The sequence below is a fragment of the Plectrocnemia conspersa genome, unplaced genomic scaffold (genome assembly GCF_051122295.1).
Source record: "Plectrocnemia conspersa isolate PC_06_02 unplaced genomic scaffold, ASM5112229v1 ptg000014l, whole genome shotgun sequence".
NCBI classification, from domain to species: domain Eukaryota; kingdom Metazoa; phylum Arthropoda; class Insecta; order Trichoptera; family Polycentropodidae; genus Plectrocnemia; species Plectrocnemia conspersa.
Window position 1 is genome coordinate 4,949,783 of NW_028277178.1, and position 10,833 is coordinate 4,960,615.

The following is a 10,833-nucleotide window of genomic DNA, read 5'->3' on the forward strand; positions in this document are numbered from 1 at the left end:
GTGTTCTTTAATCAAGAACTTCATCCAGAACAATCACTGCTACAAAAAACAATAAACGTGAGTTTAGCCAAACTCTCACCAAGTGAAGCTAAGTGACCGAAGAAAACAACCGCTTTTCTTCAACTATCCGACTAGATTCAGTTAAAAAAAAGCTACTTGAGTGGTGTGCTCGAACTATTATATCAAAATATCGGTGGCAAACGTGAAGGAAGCCGGAACGGTACCGAGCATCCCCGGATTATGTATTCAATAGAATGACATTATCAAACTTACTGATTTCTAAGCTACCGTAACGTCGTTAAATGCGTTAAAGAGTCTGACAATATCTATAAAAGATAAATTATCAGAATTGGTCAATGGATTAAGGACTCTGGAAGGGTCGTTTGACTTCCCCAAATTTTCAAGCGTGTATAATCCAAAACACTGCCATAGTGAATGACTCCACTTCGCTTCTGACTTAAAATACACAAGAGTTCAGTCTACATAAGTTAAACGAAGCGTAGCTACACCGAGACAACACTTAAAATACCTCAGAAAACCGTCACTTTTCTTAGACCGTCCGATAAAGTTCAGCTAAAAAGTCACCAAAATTCTCAAACATTTAACAAGACCTTCGATACGACTTATACGAATCATGTAGTACTGCGGCGAGAACAGATACACATATATTTATTATTGTGCAAATCGTACAACGAATTTCAAAACTTTCTACTTCTAAAAATAAAAACATATACCGTCATGTTCCGCACAATAGATCTATGTATGATTATTAACATCGTCTGATTTAATAAAATACAACAATACTATTTTCACATATTTTGAACACTACGTTTTTAAAATTTGGTCTGTTTTTATACAAAAATATAATAAATATAAAGAACTTTCTGTTAACTTAACAATTTAATAATAATTTTATGTACTTATAGTTTATTTTTCAATTAGTATAGTATTAATCTTTTTATATCTAGAGTGCATGGAATTAAAAATATAAGTTATTGTATTTAACGCCTTTAAATGTCATCAAATGTAAATTTATTTTTAAATTACTGCAAGGTTTCATTAAAATTGGTTTTATCAAAATTTGATGGCGTCACTTTCGCAACAAATCCAATACTAGGTAGTGAATGGTGAAATTATATTGTATATTTAAGCTGCAAGTACTAAATTTTAATATAAAATAATACATATACATAATATAAAGAACACCGACAAGTGCAAAATCAGTGAAATAGAAAATTAAGGATACCGACCCTTATGCATATGCACAACTTCCTTACTTCCGTTTTTTACTTCACGCTACATAAACACAACCGACTGTACATTACACCTGCTGAATATCGAAAAACGCCATAATTACATAAAGAAATAGGCAATCTGCCAAGTATGGTTACGCACTGGCAATCATTGAAATATTGTTACGAAACAATAAAAAGCTATCAAAATAAAGTATTTAATTTATATTAATTTATTGCATATAAAATTACATAAATCATAGGTATTGCTCAAAACATAATAATAATAATAATAATTCACACCATAAAATACAATAATTTATAATATTAAAAACAGCAATAAAATATTTATGAGACCCATTCAGATTCGATTCCTATGCTTTAAAGTAAACATAATTAATAATATCACATAATTATTGCTTGTGTTGAGTCTTTGGAAAAATAATTATTTCAAAATGGAATGTATCGAGTATGTGTATATATAAATTAAGTAAGCATATTTAATTAACTATTAACAAAATAATACGTATGTAATCGATTCTTTACTATTAAATTATTTATGAATCAACATTTCAGACATTTAAATCTTACATCACCGACACCATTATTAAAATAGGCAATATAATAATGAGCACATTAAATCATATAAGTAAATACTGTTAAAGTATGAGGTATAATTCTCACAGGAACATTAATGTGTAAATTAAATTAAAACTCAAAATATCACAAAAGCATTAAAACTGCACCATACAACCAAGTTCATATAATAGTTAACTTACACAAATCATTTAATTAACAAACATTTTTTTGTATTCAGTTTTTTAGTAAATAAGTTTATAAGCAAATAAAATCACATTTTATAAAATTTCGTCGTTTTGGAATTATATAATAGTTTTATATTGAAAATAGTAACTTTAAAATTCATCGTGCAGTTCGTTGTTATTACTTACAAATTCCTGATATGATTTTTGCGATTTTACATGCGCGGCACTAACAGCTACTAATCGCAAGAATTCTTCAACATCAAATTCGTAGTTTGTGAATTTTGGATGAGAACCACCTTCAGGATGATGACCCTAGAAATAAGGAATAATGTATTACAAAATATATTTTTATAATAAGACATACATTTGATAATGATTTAGGAAGAAAAAAATATTTTTAATTATCAAATTGATTCAATGAATCAGTCACTGAATTAATTACCACACTAGTAATTATTATATAATTATATAAATAGCTATAATGAGCTTTAACAAACAAGCAAACCAAGCATATTCATTTTAGTCAATCACAAATTCGAATAAACTATCATGCCAGCATCATGTAAAATACTGTGATAAAATGAATTGACTTCCGAAAAGCTTATACAACTAACTGCTTTATTTGTGTTATTTTAGATATTCTAAGAACAAAGTTTTCTTTCGTCTACGTTATACAAATGATTAGTGAGTAAAATGATTAAGCATGAACAGTGCCCAAATATATCAGCCAAACAGATACTCGGACTTGCATTCCATAGAGTTACATCATTGCCAATTTTACTGATTATTGAATCATTGTATGCAGATAGTCTAACTAGATATATATTAGACAATAGAAAATAGTTTTTGCCTCAAAGAAAAACTGGAAGAGACAGGGAGTTTTTAAGGATATAGCACGATAGACCAGTGGTATAAATCGGTGAAAAGCCTGGGTTTGAATCCCATATGAACCTTATTGTTATTTAATTTCTATCGTATCTGGAGAATGGGAATTAGTGATTATTATATAATTTTAATTCTAATTGATCATCACAGATTGGATTCTCCTAGATTTTCTTAGGAATGAATACGGTGATGAATTAATAAAATTGCGCAGTCATGTGTAGTGTCAATTATTGAATGTGATAGTTTATAATTAATAAAATAGATGTCACTACTTTACAGACTGATTTCAGTCTGGTGTCTCACTACTTAGTAGTTGTGTTTACCCTGTTGTTACACATTAAACTAATGTTGTCATGTTGCAACAATTAATAAAAAACAATAGCAATATACGCAAACGATATAGCTACTGACCGTAACAGAGAAGGTAATAAAATATAAATAAAGAATCTGACAAAAAAACTGATGATAATATAATCCTACTGTAATAACCCTTTGAGTAGTTAGCTAATTTATACACATTTGTTAATTTATTAGTACACACTGGAAGTGAATTAATTTCACGTATTTTTCCATAATTATTTCTGCTGTTATTTATTTATTAATATTTTATATTACATTTATAGTAAATTATAGAAAAAATCAGTGATTCTCAACGTTTCATTGCTTGATTTATATTACTTCTTTTTTGTAGTTAATACGTTTTAATCATTTATTTTAAAACTTTTCTATTATTAAATTTCGTTAATTTATTTTACCATCATTCGGCTTTTTGTGGATTTTTTTATATCAATATCAGAGGCTCTCAATATATCTTATAAAATGAATATAAAATATTTTTTGTTATGTTAATTTATTTTGTACTCTTTAATTAATTTATATTATTTTCTATAGAAATCATTGACATTAAATCAAATTTAAAAAAAATATTATATAAATATAATGTTTCCTATTTATTATTTCTTCAGTTATTTATGTAAATATATAACTATCTGAGGTACTTCAAAATAGTGAAAGATCGACTACCATAGCTGTACGACGATGCTATTCAAAGGGTTAACAAGTTTAACTATATTATTTTTAACTACATAGATGTATATATAAAATTATTATATATTATGTATTGTGTACAAATTAATAAAAAATAAAAGAACTTAAAAAAATAATTAAGCAAAAAAAGGGCAAGTCACCTTTATTGTCTTGAAATTATTAGTTCTTTAAATATGTTGTTTACAATTCCATACAATTTTAATTCATTAATATTTATATTACCCTATTAAATAAGTAATTGAAAATTGTGAAATATATATAAAATGGCGTAGAGTATTTGGATAATTCGTCCCTAGGCGCAAATACACTAGATCTCTGAATGGATGCATTCACACTTCCATGTACATAAAAAATATTGAAAATACAATTATTGTAGGAAAATTTGTAGTACTCGAGGATTACAATATATAGTTATAAATAATTAATACAGTAATATCGGTATTTTTATTGAGTCAATACCAGTATTTCAGAATTAAAAAATTAGTGTGAATATCGGACTACCAGTATTCGTTATGAAAGACCTACGTACAGTATTACAACTACAATATATAGAACTTGAAGTAAGAGCAATCTCACTAATGATGTGGTATACCGGAAATAAGGAAGTACCAAAAAATAGCTAGCATAGAAGCTATTGTGAATAAAAGTCACAAATCTAAAGAAACCTTAAAAAGTTCTATGTTTTATTTGTCATTATTTAATTTTAGAACTGATGGAAAACCGTGATTTTTTAAATTAATTGTTCAAATCAGTGTCCAAAATATGTTTAAATAACTTAATAAGTATGACATAAAACCAGAAAAAACCAGAAAGAAAACGAGTGACATTTGTTGCACCACAAATCTATTATAAACCACTTCAGAGCTGGCTTGTGAAATTTCATCACAATTAGCAATCAGAAGGGAAGAAGAAGAAATTTGTAAAACTTTTTGTACACCATAAAAAGAGAAGGTTGGAAAAGACAATTAAACAAATCTAACTTTGAAATGAGAAAACATGTATATTGATATATTAATTATTTCAATTAAATTAAAATGCATATTATTTTTTGTGTATTTACACTGAAGCACCTGAGAAGGACGTCTGCTGATTGTTTCATACATAATGTAAAAACATGGGGTTAAAACATTATGATTTGAGGTTACATGGCAGCAGCAGGGGCAGAAAGTATTATTGTGTGCAAAAGTCCCATGAATAGTACTATACAAAAACACAATGCTGGAGGCCACTCAAATGGTTACCTTATGGAAAATATTTTTAAATATCAATGTATCTGATTCCAGCAAGACAACACTCTTTACTCTCTTCATGAATAATCAGGGGTGGGTTGCATCGAATGTTCGACTGTTTTGAATAATATTGCACAGTCAATAGACATAAATCAAATAAGCCCTTATATCATATATTAAAACAGGTTATCCAACACAAACTTCAAGAAAATTTGTAGATACATTAATATTTTTTTAAGTAAAATACTTTAACAAGCTAGTAAAAGCAGTTCATCATTATGCTATCAATCTTACAAGTGTTTTTTAATTTGTAAATATTTATAATTTTATTGCTAAATTACCTCATCTTCTTGTACCAATTTCTCTTTGTTTTCCCACGTGACATATTTAAGACCTCTCAAACGCGCCAAGTCAAAGTAACACGCTATATCTTCGCAGTTATATCTAAAATCAAGAAATAAATTAAAATCTTTATAATATGTTTGAATAATGGCAAAATCAATACTAACAACTCAAAAATAACAGCCCAATCAGGTAAGAACAATAAATGAGTAAGACCAGCGCCGTGCATTCCAATAAATATATCAGAATTGTGCGTAATCGTCAACTGCTCGGTAAACGGAACCTTCCTGTTATACACAGCTCTTCTGACAACATAATCGTCATTTTTATTCAAAGCATCAATCAGTTCTTTCTCGTTGATTATTGTCCTATATTTAGTCTCTCTTGATAGTAATGTGATATGTATTTTGTTATCTTTCCTTCTTTCTCTGACGATGCTCAATCCGTTAAGAATGTGTCTAGAAAATGCGTGGAATAGACCACTTTTCTCACAGCCATAAATCTGTAAATGTTAAACATAAAATTTAGATAGTTATTTAATAAGATTATAATACTATACAGTGTAATTTACTTACAATAGGAGTGTTGTAATATAATCCAAATATCATCCTCGGCAACAGTGGAAACATTACATTTTTAAAGCAAACGACATCTCCCCTAAGTGACTTTAAATCCAATACAGGATTATCCGTGAACACTTTCCACGTATCTTTAAAATTGGAATCATAGGTGTAAGTTTCCCATATTAGAATGTGATTATCTTTCGAGAAGCAATTTGGATGAAACGAATTCACGTGTAACGACGTATATAAATTGAAGAAATCACAAAAATGGTGATACATGTTCACAGCTGGAATAAACAATTAAAATATATTAATATTCTATCAAAAAGATTTTTTTACTTTTAAACTTACTAGCATCAATTTTCATAATATATGTCGGCTTTTCAATGACTATGTCGCACAAATTATCGCGAATTGGTTTTTGTGGTATCTCTACGAAAAATCTCATTTCCGGCCCCCAAGATTGAAGCGGACTTATATGTTCGGCTTCGGCGGTCAAACGATCCTTGTATAATTTACAATGCCCCCCTAAAACATAAATAAATGAATGAAATAATTAATATTATGTTCATACAAATTTGTTGTGTAATTTAAGTTAGAATTTATATTTAATTTATTTAATCTAAAACATATTAATATGGTAGCTAATGGATATGGCGATAAATTAGTAATTTGTTTTGAACACAAAACGCTAAATAAAAGAAACGGTAACTTCAATAAAAATTATTATTATCATTATTTTATTTTTTAATGGATTATTGACACTTCGCAAAACTTTACAAAAAATATGTCAAACACAAGGGGTTAAATAACAATATTATCTATTACCGATCATTCACTATTGCTTTTGATGCAAATTCTTGACTTCAGATATGTAAGTACTCTCCTAATGATAAATTTTCACTTTTCACGCGTTTAGAAAGACTTCCAATTATTGATAACGAAGAATTAAGAAAAAAATAAAAAGTAGTGTCAAGAACCAGACAAAGACACGGAAGCAGTGCAAATGGGTCCCACTTACATTGACAGGTGAAAACCCATGAATTTTTAGTGCCTGCTTATAATGGCGTTATTCACCATTAAACCCAAGACACAATTAAATATGCCTTCAACGAGAGCAATAAGACAGCTAAATGAAGTACTATAGGAATAAATATATTTCACTCTTTACTACCTAGCTTCGCCTGTCATTTGATTCAATTTTTACATATGGTAACAATGGATATTTCAAAGTCTATAATTCATCATGGAAATGATGTTACAAGCATAAAATAGTTGCATTGATCTAGAAATTCTAGACATAAAAGACTGAAAATTTCATAACGCCAGAACTCACTGTACGAGAGTTTTTGCTACTTTAGCTAACACGTTTTCTACTTTAACAATTTTATTGTACTATAATTACAAGTAATTATTTTGATGTATAGATGCATTGGTATTAAGCTGTTACGACTTACACATATATTTACGAAATAAATACCTATCTGACCAGGTCCAAAAATATCCATACTGTATCTCAAATTATCGCCACGCTGTGCTAAATCAGTAAAATTTAACATTAGATTACGACCACGGCAGTACCTAATAAAAAAAATAACAAATTAATAGGAGTATATTATAAAGTAATGCCATTAACATATTACGATTAAAGATGTACATATAAATATACCTTAAATACTTGGAACATTCCAAAGATGAGTCATCGACGAAGAGTGGTTCACAAATGACCATTAGCTCTTGCAACTGTTCCTTCACATAACCTAAAATGTAATACAATATAAATGTGTAAAGTATTTAATACAATTATTGTAAAGCAATAATACCAAAATCAGCTTGTGATCGAAACGTTTCCAGCTGCGCCTCTTTCGACTTCACCCATCCTCTATGATCACCGGGACAGTTAGGCGTAGAATAGGAATCTTCTAATCTACAGAATGGCTCGTATCCCCAGCACTTACTTTTGCCAAGATACGCCTTATATGGGCAGTCGTTTCTGGATTCGCATTCTTTAGCTACGCTAGGGAAGGCGTTAAAATATTGAGATAAATGCTCTTCCGGCAAATTAATTGTTGAAAAATTGAAGGTTATGCACAATGAGATTTTAACAAAAAAGGAAATGTGCAATACAAAATGGCGGTGTAAATGCATCGCGAACAAATGGGATCGTGCTTCGAAGTGTTTTGAATCAAATTATCAGTAAAAATAACCCTATTTTTATGCTACGCACGCAAATGTTGTCAAACAACATCCTGTGTCAACTTGACGTTTGTAAACACATGGTCGATTAGTTTTCATATTTTGGCCATAACGGTGTTTTATTCGACTATTACATAAAATTATCTAAAATAAAAATGTAATAGAATTTTTATATTTTACTGCGTTAAACTCTAATTTTATTATATAATTATTGTTAAAAAATATTATTAGTTTTTTTAAATTCAATACAAAAGATTTCTTTTATAAAATAAACTATCAGAGTTTTTTAATTATGTATTGTATCGTTTTATAAAACTATTTTACAATCAAATCATTAAATTTTTATCAAGATTATTTGCGCTATGGTTTTATTATTATATCTTTAAATTTATTTTTATATATTTTTTTAATTTTAATATATATTTATACCATATATTTTTTATAGAAAGGAGGAGATGTAGGCTTGTATATGTTTTTAATAATTTACATTAATATTTTAAACGTCTACTACTACCAACGTCTACTTTTATCACAATCACAAAATTTAAAAATATTTAATCCACTAAGCAATAAAATTAGCCATTAAGTTACTAAATTCCTAATTTTTACAACGAAAAAATCTAATATTTATTTTTATTAAGGGTAGAAATTCTGACTGTATTGTTTTAAAAAATGAGCAGAAATATCGGATATTTTTTTAATCTAATACTACAAAAATACATACATTAACAAAATAGTAAAAAATAAAAATATATACATTGAATACAATATAAAAATACGCTCATGATAAACTGAAAAACATAAATAACCTCGTATTATAGTTAGATTGATGTATACTATTAGATTCGATACAATACCATAATAAAAAATAATAGTAAGGTGCAAAATCGTATTTTACCTGGAATCGAAGAATGCCGCACCCTTTTTTATGAACATTTAAAACAGTAGAAAAAACACACGTCGCATGAAGAAAAATGATTAATATTTATTTTATAATATCATTAGATTAGTAAAAATGTTTACGCTTTTATATTATATTAGAAATTGATATTCATACAAAAGTATGTAAGTGGATTAATTACGACATAATAATATACACTTATCGTGACATCATTTTGTTCACAAATTCTATTTCATTATGTATAGTCAATTATAATAATATGTAAGTACTTAATAACGTGTAATTTTGAGACTAATGTCGAGTGTTTCATTCATTCGATCAATAAATGTATGAAGAGACTATAAACATTATTAGACTTTCATCTTTTTTTATTTGTACATGTGTTTTCGTAAATTGCGAGACTATCTTCCATTTACTAAACTATTTAATATTGAATACCATAACACTTTTGCTCATATGATACATTTACATCACCTTTATTATTGAACATTGATTGCAGTTTACTAAGTTATTTGTTTAATTTATGGAATGCAACAGGCCATGTTGACTCATCGTAAACATCAATATGAACAAAAAATATATGCGAATCGCAGTATTTAATTAATAAAGTGAAATGATTTTAATTAAGCCTATGTTTTATTATTACGTTATATTAAATTAATCTTGTTGTTTTCAATAATTGTGTTGACAATTTATTTCTAATCAATTACAAAAATATTTAGGTTAATAATTGGTATTGTTTGTATTGATTGATTTATGTATACGATAATTTTTTTGCCAATGAACATTAATTGTGTGTATATAATATATTTATATATGATATATTTTTTAAGATTGTTAGGAATATGTACATGCGACGTTGCCAAATCATCGTAGTTTATATTACATTACCCTAATCATATATCTTATTTTAATCTAAAAACTTGTTATTGGTACTTATTACTTATCAAATAAATTATGTGATGAACGTAGGAGAAATAAGGAAAAATAAATAAGAATATAAAGTTAAACCTATATCAATTTTCACTCCACTAATAAAAAAATAAAACCGTTACTAAAAAAAATTTTGTAATATTTCTAACTACTTACTAAGAACTAAAAAATCTGCAGCACGTTTATTTCAAATGAACAAAAATCTGTAAAGAAAACAAAACGAACATTGTCTAACTGCTCGCCCAAATAATCTGCAACGGATAAAAAACGTATTTAAGAATAATATAATATATATTAGTGTATATAAAAATAATAACTACATTTTTACATGGAATATAGATTAAAAAATATATTTTTTAAATGTACGTTTCTTTAGAATTATTGAGAAAAGTGCTATTTTAGTTTATATATAAAAAACGATACTTTAAATATAAACAGTATCACTAGTAATACGCTTTTTGTAATACTACTATCAATTAAATAACATTGCCATAATCATGCTTATATAAGTGCCATAAAAATACGCGAGAGTATAATAACTCATAAATTTCTACAATTGGTGACTAAGATAAAATTAAAATATAAATAAATATGTATAAATGCATAAACACATCTTGCTTTAGATTTCTTCTTAGTTTTGGAAAGATTTAAGCATTTTTATTTAATTATTATTTTCTTTTGTAAACTATTAAATGGTTGTAACACTTGTTACGCAGTAACTTATTATTAATTATAAGTGTA

General features: G+C 27.3%; 1 protein-coding gene across 1 annotated transcript; it reads right to left on the reverse strand.

Moving 5' to 3' along the window:
- Positions 1–1,449: 1,449 nt before the first annotated feature.
- On the reverse strand, positions 1,450–8,362 carry Eogt (EGF-domain O-GlcNAc transferase). Its single transcript, XM_088204138.1, has 8 exons — positions 7,886–8,362; positions 7,732–7,822; positions 7,543–7,643; positions 6,414–6,590; positions 6,075–6,349; positions 5,667–6,001; positions 5,499–5,601; positions 1,450–2,308 (listed from the first exon to the last, which is right to left on the reverse strand). The coding sequence occupies exons 1-8, from the start codon at positions 8,208–8,210 to the stop codon at positions 2,147–2,149; spliced, it is 1,569 nt and encodes a 522-aa protein (XP_088060264.1). The 5' UTR covers positions 8,211–8,362; the 3' UTR covers positions 1,450–2,146.
- Between the last annotated feature and the right edge of the window lie 2,471 nt (positions 8,363–10,833).